The sequence below is a fragment of the Dipteris shenzhenensis genome, chromosome 27, assembly GCF_047967505.1.
Source record: "Dipteris shenzhenensis isolate YYH24624 ecotype China chromosome 27, Dip_SZ_1.0, whole genome shotgun sequence".
NCBI lineage: Eukaryota > Viridiplantae > Streptophyta > Polypodiopsida > Gleicheniales > Dipteridaceae > Dipteris > Dipteris shenzhenensis.
The window spans coordinates 21794202-21811536 of record NC_141622.1 but is presented as its reverse complement, the minus strand read 5'-3'; the positions used below and the strand labels follow the sequence as shown (position 1 = coordinate 21811536).

General features: G+C 47.3%; 1 protein-coding gene across 1 annotated transcript; it reads left to right on the top strand.

Annotated features, from left to right (window-relative positions):
- The first annotated feature begins 1117 nt into the window (after nt 1-1117).
- LOC147884039 (ubiquinol oxidase 3, mitochondrial-like) lies at nt 1118-2801 on the top strand. Its single transcript, XM_087398306.1, has 4 exons — nt 1118-1460; nt 1542-1670; nt 2050-2538; nt 2629-2801. The coding sequence occupies exons 1-4, from the start codon at nt 1248-1250 to the stop codon at nt 2686-2688; spliced, it is 891 nt and encodes a 296-aa protein (XP_087254432.1). The 5' UTR covers nt 1118-1247; the 3' UTR covers nt 2689-2801.
- Nucleotides 2802-17335: the final 14534 nt, after the last annotated feature.

Here is a 17335-nt window from a genome sequence, read left to right as displayed (position 1 = left end):
CAATATTTACAAAATGTGAATACTTAACCTTTAATGGGAGCATTTATTAGCACTGCCTCCTTAGAGGTAGTGCTATAGTGGAGCATTGAAACTCCTTTGTGAATTCTCACATGTACTTTTAAAAAAATTTAATGAAGTTATGTGTTTCAAATTTAATTTATGGAGATCATCCTATAAACTTTTAATAGCCCAACACCCTTTAAAAATCATTTGAAACCCTTTAAAAAATTGTTTGCTTTCTCTTTTGCATCCAAATTGCTTGCTTTCAACTATACTAAGAGCCAATGTTCACATGCACTTGTGCACTCTTGTGGAGATCATCCTATAGAATTGCCTTTTAATAGCCCAAAGCCCTTTTAAAAATTGTTTTGAAACCCATTAAAAAATCGTTTAGTTTCTCGTTTGCTTCCAAAAGAGCTTGCTTTCAACTATACTAAGAGGAAAGGCTCACATGCTGCACCTGTGCAATCTTATTCATGTTGCTAGATACATAGCAATCTACTATGAGACTTACATAGTTTTAGTGATTACATAAATTTAAAATCCTTCTCCCAAGTAGTTAACACATTTTCTCTTTTTTCGGAGCAATATCTCGAGGGGCTTGTCTTTGGGTTGCATTATATTAGAGTTGGCTTTTAGGACAATATAGATAAGGCATATCAACCTTTTGATAGTTCAATAATCCTTCGTATTAGTAGATTTACTTACAAAATCCTTTAAGTTAAAACTAAGCGATGTGAAGTACTAATGATAGAAATGTCAATGTTTTCTTGCATACGATCCAATCTTATCACATTAACGCTTATCCCAATATGATATAAATAGTCAACAAGGTCCTTGATATGACATAGACTTTTTACTAAGTCTTATCCTAATGAGAGGAATATAGAGTCCTATTTGAACAAGATGACTTTATAGAGAGAAGAGAGGAAGGAGGGAGGGAAGGAACCCACAAGAAGAGGAAGGAGCAAGGGAAGCTTCCAACAAGAGGAAGCCAACAAGGGAGGCTTCTAGCACGAGACACGTGCAAGGGAAGCTTCTCTATTCAAGCACGGGACACGTGTCTCTATGTATGTATATAAAGGAGTGAAACTAAGGCTAGGCACCCCAATTTGATCATTTGCCTTGAGTCCTCCTAGTAAGCCACCCTTGACTATTCATTCTTTGTGCTCACTCCAAAGCCACTTTCTTTGACTCTTTACATTTTGGGTCCTAAAACATCACTCAAGTTCTCCTTGTTGGTAAAGATGATGAGCCGTCTGCGTCCAACAGCAGCTTTGCTCTCCCGTGCCCTGCTTCAAAGAGGCTCCCTTCCCCTTGATGCTCTTGCACCATCTTGTAAACTCAGCTCTTTTGCCCCTCAACCTCCCCTCCCTCAGCATAGCAGCTCCAATTGGGCTATCGTTCCCAACAATACCACCCTCGATGATGGCTCCCCTTGGCCTTGGCATTGCTTCACGGTACCTGTTCCCTTCCTTTCCACACCCTTTTCTTTTTTTATTCGTCCATTCTCAGGATCTCATTTGTTTCTTTGCTTCCAGCCTGCAGATTCTTACCATCCGGATCTGTCCATCGATGTCACTAAGCATTACAAAGCCGAGCAGTGGGTGGACAAGCTTGCACAGCACACCGTTGCCTCTCTGAGGATCCCTCGGGATCTCATCTTCAAGGTATATTGATGGTTTTCGTGCTTTGGGGTAAGAATCTGTATGTAGTAGCTTTTGTTGCTCCTACTCTGCCTCCCGTTGTCGATGGCAAGGGATGTGGGCATTATGAGCAGGGCTCACGATGCGAGCGACTGTTTGGCCGCTCGCAAATTCGTTTCCTGCTGGTATGGATGTGAGAGGCATCCAACACGGGCTCTCCGCCCTTCTCTGCGAGCCAGGAGAGGTGCTTATGGATAACGCCAAGCACCAGCTCGATCCTGGTCAGCAGCGATGAGGTGAGTGATCGGCCCGGAATGCCCTTCTTCCATGCCTCGTCTAAGCCTCTCATTCGGTGTTTTCTGCAGCAGTCCTACTCACTTCACAATTTCTGATTGCCTTGCAGAACCGTCATGTCAGTCACGCTTTGCTCCTAGAGACGGTGGCTGCCGTTCCGGGCATGGTGGGCGGTATGCTATTGCATTGCAAATCCCTCAGGAAGTTCCAACACAGCGGGGGATGGATTCGAACGCTTCTTGGCGAAGCTGAGAACGAAAGGATGCACCTCATGACCTGGATAGAGGTGCTCAAGCCCAACGCATTCGAGAGGGCTCTCGTTCTTGCCGTCCAGGGCGGCTTCTTTAATTGTTACTTCATCTTATATGCTCTATCTCCTCGTCTTGCCCATCGATTTGCCGGTTATTTGGAAGAAGAAGCGGTGCAGTCCTATACCGAATTTCTCCAAGCCATTGATAATAAGGAGCTGCCCAACGATCCTGCTCCTCCCATCGCCATTGACTATTGGAGACTACCTCATGATGCTAAGATCAGGGACGTAGTGTTGGCTATTCGTGCGGATGAGGCGCATCATCGAGATGTCAATCACTTCGCTGCGGTAAGAAGTCTCCTCCGTTCTTTGTTCATTTGCCTTACATCTCATTGTAATCTTGAGCACTCACTCCATTTTCATTTTGGGGGCTACCAGGACATCTGCGCTGAAGGGAAGGAGCTTCGATTTGCGCCTGCTCCGATCGATTACCATTAAAGTTGCTCAAGAAAGTATCTCAAGAGACATACACGTGCATGTAATAAGTTTGTGGTATTGGCAATAGGATTCTGGCGTGCACAATTCAAACAACTTTACCATCGTACCTTTCAGATGTTCTTGTGATAGGGATAGGGCCTTACAATCACCATACACTTTATAAGCAGCTTCATTATCCATATGGTTAAGAGCTCTTGTGGAACACCACCATCATACCTATGGGCAAACGGACAATGTAGTGTGCCAGTTGAGTGACCAATTTACCAAAGGTAGTGCAAGCATGACCCTTTAAGAGGAAATTTTCTAATCTCAAAGGCATTCTACATTAGTTCAAAGATTACTTAAAGATGGGATGCTACATTGCTTAGCACCACATCAGTGTCCTTTATGCACCTTTATCATCTCCAATGAAAATAGTCTTGTCAACTACAACTTGTGTTTTTTAAGAGGTCAAAGTTTCTTTGGCTCATGGTACATGTAGTAGCAAGTCATACGTCCAGGTGTCTCCATCCTTCAAATTTGCAAGTGTTGTGATAAGGAATTGATCCCAATCTTTTCTTGATCTCAAAAATCTAGGATCTTTGATGCTACATCAAAACTTGATAAAACCCCAGTATCTCGTCCTCTCTCAAACCTAAAATAGTCTCGATGACATGGAGCAATAGGTATTCTCTCCCTCAATAATGATTGGGGCCAATGACTAAATTTCAATTGTTGGATTAAAAGATATGTTTGCCAATGTGGATGTAAGGGTGGATGTAAGGGGCTCTGTGATAGTCAAGGGCCTTGTATCAGGATCATTGAAGAGAAATTGCAAGTCTTCCATTGCCTTCCTCTTCTTAGCTGCCTTGTGAAGTGGCTCTCTCAATATTGAAATTAGAGATTACCATGTACTATGTGAGATGATTCTTTCCATAATTGATCTTAGTATTGATGCAAAAGTCATTCACAGCATTGATGAGGCTCTCCAAATCACCTTCATTAAACCTTTTCTTTTGTAGTAGTGGAGGTACCAAGATATCAAGGAACAATGATTTTTAAATCTTTTTACCCCCTTCTCACTTGTTCACAATAGGCGTTGTGTAGCTTTCACCATACATCAAACTCGTCCACATGCTTGAGCCTATCATTCTTTTTCTTTGCAAAAAGAAAATTTAAAGCTTTGACACTGCTTGGTTTTCTAGATTTGTTCTCATCTTTCATAAACTTGACTTGGCCAAATGCAATACCATATCTGCAAAAACCTTCTCAATTCTTCTATCATCCTCTCACCCTCTTCTTGAGGCTTCAAGTTCTATGCACCGAATAGCTTTTCAATTATTTTCAAGAGGGTTGTGAGGTTGGAGGTTGAATATGCAAGCACACATAGTCTGGGATTGAGGGGAGCTTCTAAAATCCATAGTCTTCGTTCGCAAGGAAAGAAGCATCTCGACCTTTGGGTAGAAGGATCCTTGTATCCTTTAGATCCTACTAACCAAAAGAGCCCTCCTTTCCATACAATGCATGAGCTAGTTCGGTTTGTTGGAAATGGATATGCAGAGTTGCTTGGTTATTGCAATCGGTTAAAATAATGCTCAGTCAATGGCTATGCAAGCAAGCAAGATGTGTAGAGCCCAAGTAGAGATGCTAGCACATTTAGGAAATAGCACCATTATTTCAATGCATTTCACTCCAAGTCCACTACTTTGGCTTTATCATAAAGATCCTACATAAAGTTATGCCCGATTCGCTCTAGCGTGGTGGCCAGATCGATGCCCCTCCTGGTAGACGTTGTTTTACTCCAAGTCCTTTTCTTACAATGCATGAGGTAGTTTGGTTTTTTGGAAATGGACATGCGAGGTTGCTTAGTTATTGCAATCGGGTAAACAATTGCAATGCATAACTCTATGCAAGAGCTTTAAAGTTAGAATGAGGATCTTCATGATAAAGCCAAAGCATTGTACTTGGAGCGAAAGGCGTTGGACTTGGAGCGACAAAAATTACAAGAGTCACTCTGTAAGCTAGCTGAAACCAAAAAATACTTGGAAAGATCTATATACAATCAAGCTCAACAAGCCATAGAGAAGGAAACACTTATTTAATTAATTTTGGACTTGTCAATGTACAAATTCATTTTTATAGATACTTTTGGACTAGTTTTTGCATAAAAAACCACTCTACAAAACATAGATGAAAACATAAAAACAAGCAATTTTTTAGATCTTTTTGAAGGAAATGAAATCAAAATTATAAATTTTAAGGTGGCAAAGATAAGTTACACCAAAAGATAAGAAGCAGTTGTAAACTCTTATAGTATTTATAATGGTGTTAACAAACACCTTCAAAAGTTACAATAAGCAAACTCACATAAAATATATAATGGTGTTGACAAACACCTTCAAAGTACTTACAATAAGCCTCTCACTAGAAGGAAAATATTAGTTACAATAAGAAAACTCTCATAATATATATAATGGTGTTAACAAACTCCTTCAAAGTAGTTACAAGAAGCCTCTCACTAGAAGGCATTAATATTTGCCATTTTTATTCAAGATTCAACCCATTCTTGTGTTGATACCATCTCATCATGATGAATATAGTTAAAACTACACAAGAGAAGTAAGGAGTTATACTTTTTTTCCCTGGATAGCACTTTCTCAATTCCATATGACTTGCACTTCATTGGGTGGAAATCTCCCATAACGATTGCTATGAGAAGTAACCTCACTTAGAAAGTTTGTTAGCTCTCTCCTATATGAAAGTAATCTATTTATTTCGCTAGTAGACCTACTTATTTTTCTTTCTCCTCCTTCTCTAGGTGCTTTTGAAGAGCAAACTCCTCCTTTTCCTCCTGGGTTAATGGAGCTCGTTGTCTCTTTCTTTGCTCTCTGTTCTTGGTGATCCAATCTTTATTGGTGCTAATGGCTTCCTCCACAGAATTGATGACTTTGAAAAGATCCATGAAGCTTTAAGCTAAGAGAGTAACGCTGTGAAATGAAGAAGTAAAAGGCAAAAGAAGGAGAGTTCGATAGAGTAAGGCTTTGAGATGAAGAAGAAAAAGGTGAAACAAGGAACTGAGAGTGTGAGATAAGGGGAAGGAGAATGACCGAAGAAGGAACTGAGAGTGTGAGAGTAAGGCAAAGGAAGCGAAAGAGAGAGATGAGAGTAGGGCAAAGGAGAATGGCAGAAGAAGGAACTGAGAGTGTGAGAGTAAGGTGAAGGAAGCGAAAGAGAGAGAGTAAGGACGAGGGGGTAGGAGAAAGTCAAAAGAAGGAGCGGAAAATGTGAGAGTAAGGGGAAGGAAGCAAAAGAGCAACAGTAAGGCTGAATGATAGGAGAAAGGAGAAAGAAGGAGCTAAGAGTGTGAGAGTAAGGCATGTCAAAGATAGGAATTTAAGGATTCTAGAGTGCACACCATAATGTGAGATGAAAGATAATTACAAATATAGTGATTGAAGTTAAAGATTACAAGAAAAGTGAGTGAGGGGAAAGATTACGAATAAAGTGAGTTGCAGATAGTGTGAAGTGATATGTGAAGAATCAAAATGTTTGACAATGAGTGAGTGAGGTAAAAGATTACAAATAAAGTGAGTTGAATATTTGAAATAAAGATTTAGAGAACGCTCTACTCGATAGTGTGAAGTGATGATGTGACAAATCATAATGTTTGATAATGAGAGAGTGAGGTGAAAGATTACGAATAAAGTGAGTTGAAGATTTAAGATTTAGAGAATGCTCTAATAGATAGTTTGAAGCGACATGTGAAGAATCATAACGTGTGATAATGCTCATGAGAAAGGTTTACATTTTGCTACGATGACAATAGGAGAATGCTCTACTACAAACTATGAAGTGACAAGTGTAGAACAGGAACTTGAGAGAGGAATTGAATTCGCTATGACGAGAATGGGAGTGGGAGAAAGGGAGGGTGGGAGTAAGGCTGTATGGGAGTGGGAGAAAGGGAGGGTAGGAGTAAAGCTATATGGGAGTGGGAGAAAGGGAGGGTGGGAGTGTGAGAGTGGGAGAGGGGGAGGTGGGCGTGGGAGGTTGGGAGTGGGAGTCGGAGGGGGAGTGGGTGGGAGAGGGGGACGGGGAGGTGGGAGAGTGGAGGGTAGGAGAGACCAATGGAAGACGAGTGAGTTGGATGGAGGGGCCAATGGGAGAGGAGATAATGAGATGTAGGGACCAATGAGAGAAAAGCACTTAAACCCTTGCATTTCTCATATATACCCTCCTCCTCTCATTCTTTCTCCCATTTCAACAAGGAAGAGCAAGAGGAGAAGTAGGAGGAGGAGCAAGAGCATAAGCAAGAACAACCACACATTTCAATCTCAACTTTATTCTAGGTATTTTTTTCAAATTTTCATCTTTGAACCTTTAATTCTAGAGAGAGAGAAAGAAGAGAGAGAGAGAGAGAAAGAGAGAGAGAGAGAGGGAGAGAGAGTGAGAGGGGAGAGGGAGGGAGAAGCCGCAATGCCATGGCAATACACAAGAGAAAGAGAGAGAAAGAGAGGGAGGGCGAGGAGAGCAAGAGAGAGGGAGGAGAGAGAGACGGAAGAGGGAGTGCTAGAGGAGCGTTGCGGACTACACACACACACACACAGGCTGAGCTGAGGGGAGGTTGAGCGGCCGAAGAGGTGGAGAGGTTGAGCGATGAGACAGGTGGAGAGGCTGAGCGGTGGGGGGAGGGGGGGGGGAGAGAGAGAGAGAGAAAGAGAGAGAGAGAGAGAGAGGTGAGGTGTTAGATGTGTGCGACCTCATGGGAGACTTAGGTGCACGTACTTGGTATGTTTACTTTAACAAGCTGTGATTGGACAATGCACAATGGTCAGATCATATCACTGGTAGAAGACATTTGGTAGACATCTACGGTGGTGGATTTAGAAACTTTGGTGCATGGCAACCCTTGGCAATCCTCATGACGTGCTGGTGGTGAACATGGGTGGTGGCTCCTTCCATATAGCCTAGTACAGTTTATGAGCTCTTTCCTTTTATTCAAGCCCTTGCGGCTTTCTGTCTGTGTGTCGTCTAGTTTAGAATATTAGAGCTTACTCTCTAGGGTCCCTAGTCGAGTCATTTTCATTTGTCTTTGTAATAGCTGGAACAAACCTCATAGGGTTGAGGCCAATAATATAGAAGAGAAGGCATCGCGTTGTTTCTCATATTGAGTATCCTTCCATAATCTGAGTAATCACATTTATGAATAACAAGTTGAATATTGTTAAAGTGCTATCAGTGGTATCATAGCAGGATTAATCAAGTCCTAGGTTGAGAGAGTGGTGCAAGTTCTTTAGCTCTACATGCATGTCGAAAGGATCTCCTTGAAGTTTTAAGAGACGTCTTTTGGTGTTTCCAAAGCAACTAAGAAGACCGAGAAGCAAGTACAATCGGAGAAGACGATTTGGTCCAAACGTGTTGGCTGAGGCGTGCTTTCAAGACCAATTGGGTATAGTTTCACAAGTTTATGGAGTTGGTGAAGAAGACGAAGTTTGAGGCATCGACTGTCAAGTTCAATGGGAGAAACTTCGCAAGCTAGAAACTCTCCACCAAGTTGTGGTTCATGCAAAAGATTTTATGAGATGTTGTGTCTGGCACAGAGAAGGAGCCGACTTCTGGATCATGGATCAGAAGTAGAGAAACAAGCTTGGAGGAAGCAGAGTGATAAAGCCATTGGCATGATGGGCCATGCTCTAGGTGAGGATTATTTTCATCACCTTGAGATGTCAAAAAATGCTACGGCGAACTAGGACAATTCTTGAGGCACTGTTTGGAGTTAAAATGTGTCATTCAAAGGCAACTTTGAAGCAACAACTCTACGATTTATGTATGAATAATAACGAGAATCTAGCCACCTTCGTAAATCGTATGCAATCAGTGCTAAAGCAGCTTATCTTGGTTCAAATATAGAAGACAAAGATCAAAAGGCAATCCTATTAAAAAGTTTGCCCTCCAATACTCACTTCAACTAGATTATGAGGCAGATTTTATTGACTGCAAGGGACTTCTTATGGCAAGGGAAAAGCGAGATGAAAATTTGTCCCTAGAGATATAGCATACACGATGAAGGATAGGCAAAGTTCGAACAGAGACAAGCGAACGTGCTACTACTATGGCAAACAAGGTCACGTAGAGAGATTTTGCAATAGGGTGTTTGTATCCAACAATCTCCTTGATCAAGGCTAGGCTTTCTGAGTCCAAGTTTATTTTGAGTTATAATATGTGTCCCTGGTTGTCTTTTTTATGATCGTCCTATTAGCTTCGATGCCACTGCTGAGCTACGATGCATGATAGAATTTTGTGTAGGGCTATGATGCCCAGATTTCACTAGGACTACGATGTCCACAATTTTTTATGCTACTCCCATTTCAGTCAAGGGAGGGTGTTAGCCCTCTCTACTCTGAAGACTAACTCGAAACGCACTACTGCGACAGATTTACATGCGTAATCGTACTTCAGAACTGCGTATGAAAATTCATAGAGTAGAACAGTGATCGACAGAATCATTCATGATAAAACAATAAGGTAGATGCAATAGAATCTCTGTATTACATTTCTCCGAGCAGTACAACACCGTACTCTCTGATACATAGCACTGATCCTTGCTCCGATCCTCATCAATGAGCCCCCTGAACGATCGCTCTCTTCTCTTTTATCTAACCGGCACACATAACTCCTTCACGGTTGCCGTGACGGTTGCCGTGCCTCTTCAGTTCTCCGCCTAGTCCTAGAACTTCCGTCTTTTCATATCTCACTATAAACTAGATACAACGTATTAATGATAATGATCTAAGGACTAATGATCTAAGGACTCCCCCCCTAGTTCCTCTTTGCTGTTGCTGCTTTTGCCCTTAACACTTGGCACTCCCGGTGAATCGGATTCCGGATCCGCATCCGAACCCACCGGTTCTCCGCTACGGTTCATCCTCGACGTCGCCACCGTCATCGTCCGCCGCCGCCGCTGCTGCCGCTGCTGCCACCGGAACTGCTGGAGCCGCCGGCGCCGGTACTTGTACTGCCGGAGCCGCTTGCGCCGGTCGAAGTAAAGGTAGCTGATGCGGGTTGAGAGCATGGGCATCCACAAAAATTTGGAGCTGTCCATAGAAAGGTGGTGCCGCCGCCCCCGCCTGCTGAGCTACTGCCGCCATCCGATGAATATAGCGGCATGCTGTCCGCAGGTCGACCAACAGAGCTGCTCTCTCAACATGACTCGTTCTCCGCAGCTGTTGTAGCTCCTCTTCATGCAGTCGGGTCTTCTCAGATAGAGCGAGTTCGAGATCGGTTACCCGCATAGTGCGATCTGCTTTCTTCGCCACACCATCCAGTCGTTTCATTACCCGCCCCAATTCCTTGGTTTGGGCACCTGTTGATTGTTCTGCCGTAGTAGCTCTGATCTTCAGCAAATCTGCCATGAGGCTCTTCACCTCAACTTCATGTTGATGGTGCTCTTCTTTCCGGGCGAGCTTGAGTGCCAACAGCTGAGATCTGGCATCGTCACACTGCTGTTGCACCACCGCGACGTGTTCTTTCAGCTGCAAAAAGTGCCTTGCGTCAAAGGATTCCCCGTCCGCTGGCTCCGGAAAAGCTGCCACAAAAGCGGCTGCTGCGTCCGCTTGGGGTCGTGGCTTCATTGCGGGAACCTGTGCGATCTCGGGTCTTTTTCCTCGGGCCTTCGCTCTTCGGAGGGCTTCTTCCAGTTTGGCGATCCGTTTGACATAGACTTCGGAAGAATCCACCGGTCCCGCCGCTGTCTGCTTCCCGAGAGTATTTGCCGATGTAGAACTTCCACCCTCCAGTTGTGCCACAGTTTTTGTCACCGGTACTGGTGGTAAAAATGCTGTTCCTGCGCCCCCTCCCGCCGGATCATCCTCATCCCTCCGGGCCAACCGTCGATCGAGAGGCCTGCAAGCCCGCTCCAGCTCTACTCGCAATTGACGTTGATGATCAAGAAAAATACCCTGCATCTCTGCGACGAAGGCTTCCGATAAATCCAACAAAAGTGCCTCGTCCAGCATGCGTGTAGAGCTAGAGGGTTGCCGGTACCCCATGACTTCCGCTTCCAACAACTGCACCCTGGCGGTCGCAGTTGTAGCCTTCTCCGTCAATTGTTCCGTCAGCCGCAGGTGTTCTTGAGTTTGGGCGACAATCGCCGTCCTTGCTTCCTCCATATCCTGCTGTCGCCGTGCATCCATCTGTTGGAATCGTAACAACTACTCCTGCAGCTGTTGATTGTGTTTGAGCAGCCTGGCATTTTCCTGGCGCAACCTCGCCTCATTCTCCTCCAGCTGCCCCTTCTGAAAACATTGGAACAAGCGCTCCGCCAACCGTCGTGCCGTGACCAGATCATATGTCTCCACCGGCGGAGATAGCTGCAGCTCACCACTCCCCCTTGGGACTACACGGGTTTCCTCCTGACATGCCTGTCTCCCCGAACTGTCCTCCCGAGTGTGGACTGAGCTTTCCCCTTGCAAGGCCTCCGCTTCCGGGCGGGTTTTCTTCAACATTGCTCCTTCCGGCACGAGAGCCAACTTTCTTTTCAATAAACTGGCCATGCGGCTCGATGTTGCTGAGACCGCTGGCCTACTCCTCTGGCTGCCCTGTGGAACTTCTGCCGGAACCACCACCGCAGGTACTACCGCCGTAACCTCCACCGCAGGTACTACCGCCGTAACCTCCACCGCAGGTACTACCGGAGTCACCTGGTTCCTTGGCGTCAGAGCTCCCTCCGTTGTTGATCTTGCTGGTTCCACCTCCTTGGACTCCTTGTCCGAAGCATCGTCTGTGGACTCCTCCACCTCCACATACGACCCTGGGACTACCGGTTCCGCATCTGGTCCGAACAAAAGAAATAAGACTTGCCCCATCCGGGATGTTGCCGTGGGCTTCAAGAGCTTCTTGGCCACCTCCAGAATTCTGTCCGCCATCAGCTTCGCCCAGGGAACCGGTTTCCCTTGCTCCGCCCTCTGGAAATAGGTAAACTGGGTCTGTCCCAGTAGCTCTGCTTTCACCTTCTGCCAGAGTGCCTCCGCAATAAACTTGTAGCATGTCTTCTTCGAAGCATCCAGCTTCTTCATGTTGTACTCCCCCTTGCAACCTGCGCCGAGAGCTGCCTCCATGGCACTGCTGGTAAGCTTCGTGACTTTGCATGGACCATCCACCGGCAAGTGCAACCGGGCCGCGACCAGCTCCTTGCACAAGGTGAAAGTCTTTCCATACACCACGACCTTGCGCCCGCGTGCAAGCTGCGCCAAGATATCTTGCGCCAATGGATGAACTGGTGTCGTAGCCCATGGCAAACCCGCGAACTCCACCAGACGAGTTCGTGTCAGCCAAGACTGCACAGCCTCATCCCCAACAGGTAACGGATTGATCAGATGGAAGACCACCATAGCGGCGAGAAGCTGGGATGCGAGGGAGAAGAGTTCTGGAAAACAAAGAGTTGGAAATAAGCCCCCTTTTGCTTCCAAATTGCCTTTTGGATGCCCTGGTGAACTCCTTGTTTGCATGCAACGATCAAGTGTCCCATCATCCTGATAAAAGCCCCACTTCGAAGATTCAGTAGATTGCATGGCGGCGTCCTCGCTCCGCAACCCGAAGCTTTGCTCCCACCGTTTCTCGGAATAAAGTGAGTGATACCACACGTGCGTACTAATAGCCCCCATCATCGGTTTCTCCACCGAAATGGCTACAAATGCATTGGAAATGATCTTCACAGGTGGTATCTCCGGAAATGGGTAAGGTGGCATGGGCCCTGTATATGGTCGGAGACGAAATCCATTTACCGGCTTCTGCAACAGCTCCCCCTGTAATGTTCCTAATCGGAACGTGCCGTCACCATAACGCTCGACCACCCAATACGGACCTCCCCACCATAACTTCAGCTTACCCGGATGCGGACCCATCCGAGTGTTAAACAATATCACGGCATCTCTCCGTTTGAAGGTCTTCTTCTTTGAATGACGGTCCACCCAGACCTTCCGTCTGTCCTGGACTACCTGTGCAAGATACGCACTGTTGAACCGCTCCTCACCCAGCCGATCCAGCTGTTCAATCCTCCGGTCTACGGACTCGTCCCAGCCCAATTTCTCTGCCGCTGCAATCCGCAGACTCGGTACTAGGAATTCCATGGGGACCACTGCTTCAACTCCGTAAACCAACTTGAATGGCGTGAACCCCGTCGCAACCTTATAGGAAGTCCGGAACGCCCATAATGCGGAGTAAAGTTTTTCATCCCAATCTGTCCGATTTTCATTGACCAGCTTTTTCAGAATGACTAGCAACACCTTATTCGAGGACTCCGCCTGTCCGTTTGCCTGAGGGTAATACACTGTGGACTTCTTATGAATGATTAGGTGCCGGGTAACCAGTTCCCGTAACACCGCATTAAGGAAATGCCCACCTTGATCCGTGACGAGCTCAACCGGACATCCGTACCGGGTCATAATGGCTTCATAAAGGAATCTGGCCACAGCCTTTGCCGAATTATCCTTCAGTGCTCTGGCCTCCACCCATTTGGTACAGTAATCCGTCGCCACCAGGATATACCGGTTACCTGTCCTCCGCGCCGGCGGCGAAAACGGACCTACAAAGTCCAGCCCCCACTTCATGAACGGTTCGAGGGCCAGTATGGGATTATGCGGCATCCGGTCCCGACCTGATGGCTGGCCCAACCTCTGGCACACATCGCATCTTTTGACGAACCTATGCGCATCCCCCATTAATGTTGGCCACCACAGACCTCCTTGGAGTACCTTCCGTCCGGTTACTTCTCCTGCGAAGTGTCCACCGCTGATTCCTTGGTGAGCCTCTTCCAGGATGACCTCCTGCTCATGTGGGTACACACACCGTCGCAACACACCATCTAGCCCCTGCTTATACAATTGGTCAGCAATGATCCGGAAGTCTCTGCTCTTGAGCGCGAGCCGTTTCCGCTGGTCTCGCGACATTCCGTCGCGCATCTGGCCCGTGTCGACAAAGTGAAACATGTCGTCGTACCACGTCTTTGGAGCTGCCGGTACCACCGCCTCCAGTTCGAACAGCTGGGCATCCGGAAAATCGTCTTCCACACCCATCGGGTCTTCGCCAGATTCCAACCGCGAAAGGTAATCCGCTACGGCATGTGTACTTCCTGGTCGATGGACCACCGTGAAGTCGAACTCCTGTAAAAGCAGCATCCACAGGGCCAACTTTCCAGTGAGCTCGGGCTTGTGTACCAAATACAACAAGGCGGAATGATCCACATGAAACGTGAACCGATTCCCCAACAGGTAGTGACGAAACTTTGTTACGGAATAAATCATCCCCAATGCTTCCCGCTCCGTCATAGAGTAATTCCGTTCGGCTTTTGACAACCTGCGACTTGCATAATACACCGGTCGGAACCACTTGCTTGTCGCTTCCTGCATGAGGACACTACCAATAGCCACGTCCGAGGCATCCACGAAGACATGAAACATCTTCGTCCAATCTGGCGGCTGAACCACCGGTGCTGTCGCCAACATCAGTTTGAGCCGTCGAAAAGCTAAGTCACAAGCAGGAGACCAGACTACCGGTACTTTGTTGAGTTGGTCATACAGTGGTGTCGCCACATCCACCAGATACCGCAGCATTCGGCTGTGCCATTTAACCTGCCCTAGGAATCTCCCGAGCTGCTTACCGTTGCCAGGAACCTTTGCCTGCCGAATCGCTTCGACCTTCGCCGGATCTACCGCAATGCCTTCCGCCGAGACAATGCAACCCAGCAGCATACCGCTGCCCACGGCGAATGCACATTTCATAGGGTTCAGACACAACCGTGCCTCCCTACACCGGGTTAAGCATTTCTTCAGATGCTCAAGGTGCTGCTCGCGACTCCCAAAAACACTAAAATCGTCCAGAAATACCTGCATAAAGATTAGTAAATAATCATCAAATATTTCTTGGACCATGCGTTGAAATGTTGCCGGAGCATTCTTTAGCCCAAATGCCATCACCAGGAAAACAAATGCTCCCCACTCCGTGATGAAGGCTGTTTTCTCTCGATCTTCTGGTGCCATCCGCACCTGGTTATATCCACTGAAGCCATCCAGAAAAGAATACATCTCGTGACCTGCTACTGTATCCAGCATAGTATCATTAAACGGCAAGGGAAACGGATCCGTGATTGTCGCCGTCTGTAGTCAACACAGACCCGCAACTTCAAATTCTTTTTCGGAACAATCACTATTGGCGAAAGCCACGTTGCACGGTCAACCGGATAGATAAACCCGACCTTTAGCAGCCTGTCCAGCTCCTCCTTCACCCTCTGGGCATAGTTCGGGTTCATTCTATACCGTTGTTGCCGAACCGGTATCGCATCCTTCTGCAGATTGATCCTGTGCTGATAGAATTTGGGATCGATGCCGAGCAAATCTGTGTAGTCCCAGGCGAACACGTCTTTGAAGGATTTCAGCAATGTCTCCAATTTTCCCCGAAATCCTTTATCGAGCTTCGCACTGACACGGACGTTCTTTGGCTCCTCCTCCGTCCCGAGGTTAAGATCCAGCAGCTCGTCTTCTTTGACCCTCCGCGAGCGACGGAGTTCCTGCTCGAAAACTCTTTCCGCCTCCGCCACTCCCGCTTCGTCCGGCATGTCTCCTGTGCCTTCCGGTAGACTCCCTTCGACTGGTTCTTTCGTGGAACTGGATGACTCCTGCGTAGCCGAGGGAATCTGATGCTGATATTGCTTTAAAACGGCAACCACATCGACCTCGAACAAGCTTACCAGCTCCGTATTCCTACCGAAGTAGTCATCCTCCTCTTCGACCCCCATTCCGTCCATCATATGGATACCTTCCGCCATCGTCGGTCGGAATGGTGTCCTCAGCCCTTGTTTGGTATGTACCGAGAGCTTTAGCTTCTTTTTTCCTTTCCGAATGGTGATGCGGTCTGATTGCCAGTCTTGTTTCACACGGGCCTACCGCAACCACGGTCTTCCGAGCAATAACGGGTATGACCCGCTAATATCCTCCATCCGGAGAATCACCGCAGCGATTTCGAACTTCACGCCGCAAACCTCCATTTTCAATCCACGGAGCAATCCTAACGGTTGCACTCTTCGTTGGTCTGCCATCCGAACGGCGAAGGGTGCTGATTCCCATTTTGTGATACCCAATGGCACCAGCATTTGTTCAGACAGGATGTTGACCCCAGACCCTCCGTCCAGCAACACCCCTCCCACACGGCTGTTCTCCAGTGTTACGAAAATTACCGGGACCGCTTCGTCAAAAACAGGAGGCTGTACTTCCGCTTCAGGCTTTGCAGATCCGTCTGACGACACTTCCATTGTTACCGCTTCCATCTCCGACTCCATCGCCCTGACTGGTTCCGTCAATTGTTTGATGAGAGAACTCCGGAAATTGGGTACCAATGCTAACAATTGCTCCATTGTCATGTGTATTTGCTGTTTCCGCAAATCCTGCCATAAATCATATGGTTCAACACCCTCCTCGCCGGTCATCAGGCTGTCCTTCTGACTGGTAGGTAGACAAGTCGCTTCTGGCTGCTCTCCTTGCAGGCGCCTTGCCACCTTCGCACCATTCTCCGTCACCGAGACTGCCTTTTCCGCGCTCGGCCTAGGTAACACCGTTGGGGTTTTCTGGACCCATTCACCGACCGTCGACCGCACCTTTTGTCGTGCCTGCCAGTCCAACGCCGTAGGTCTCCCCTTCTCTTGCTGGGCCTTGTATTCCCGCACCTTTTCCTGGGATCGTGTGACCACGAGCACATCTCCGCTCGCACTTCCTCCCACTTTGCCTTCAACAGGGACACCCGTCGGTACTTCCGGTACTTCTTCGGACTTCGGACTAGGCTCCTTGCTATCCTGTTGCTGACTGGCATCATCGCATTCGATAATCAGAACCGCATTCACTGCTGGTGCGGACTTGCCTTCTCCGGATCCCCGGATTGCTTCCTTTTCCGCCTTGTGGCGCTTGAATAATTCGCAATCTACCTTTCGATGTCCGGGTTGATTGCAATAAAAACATAGGAACGTCCGTTCCCCTGCTGGTTCATCTGCACCTGTTCCAGCCGTTCTCGGCCGCCAAGGTCTTTTCGCCGGTGCGGCTGGTACCGCGGCTGGTGCTGCGGCTGGTGTCGCAACTACCGCCGCCACCGCTGGTGTCGGGGCTATTCGTGCGTTATAGCGGCAGATCTCCGTGGTATGCGTCGCTGTTTGGCAAATCGCACACCACCGCTCATTCAAACCGCATTCCTCTGCTAAGTGTCCTGCATTCCGGCACCGATTACACCAAGTATCCTTGCGAACTTTTGAAGAGGACCCTATTCCACTATCCCGGCTTTTGGCTCCGGCAGCAGATCCTTCCGGAAATAACTTCCCTGCCGCTTTTCCAGCCTTCCGCCTCATGGAACGTTTGTCCTCCTCCTCATCCGACTGATCCGACTCCTCCTCAGTATCGGTATCGGAGTCTCCCTCAGCCTCCTCATACTTCACTTTTCCTTTCCTTCCCTTGGAAGTAAACAGAACTTGTTCCGCCCTCACCGCTGCTTGGACGACTTCTTCTAATGAAAGAGCTTCCAGATCCAACGATGCCAGGGACCTTTTCAATCCTTTATTCAGCCCCTCCATGAAGTAAGCATTTTGGATGGGGACTGCCGGGGTAGTTGCTGCATCGAGGCGGCGGATCAACGACCG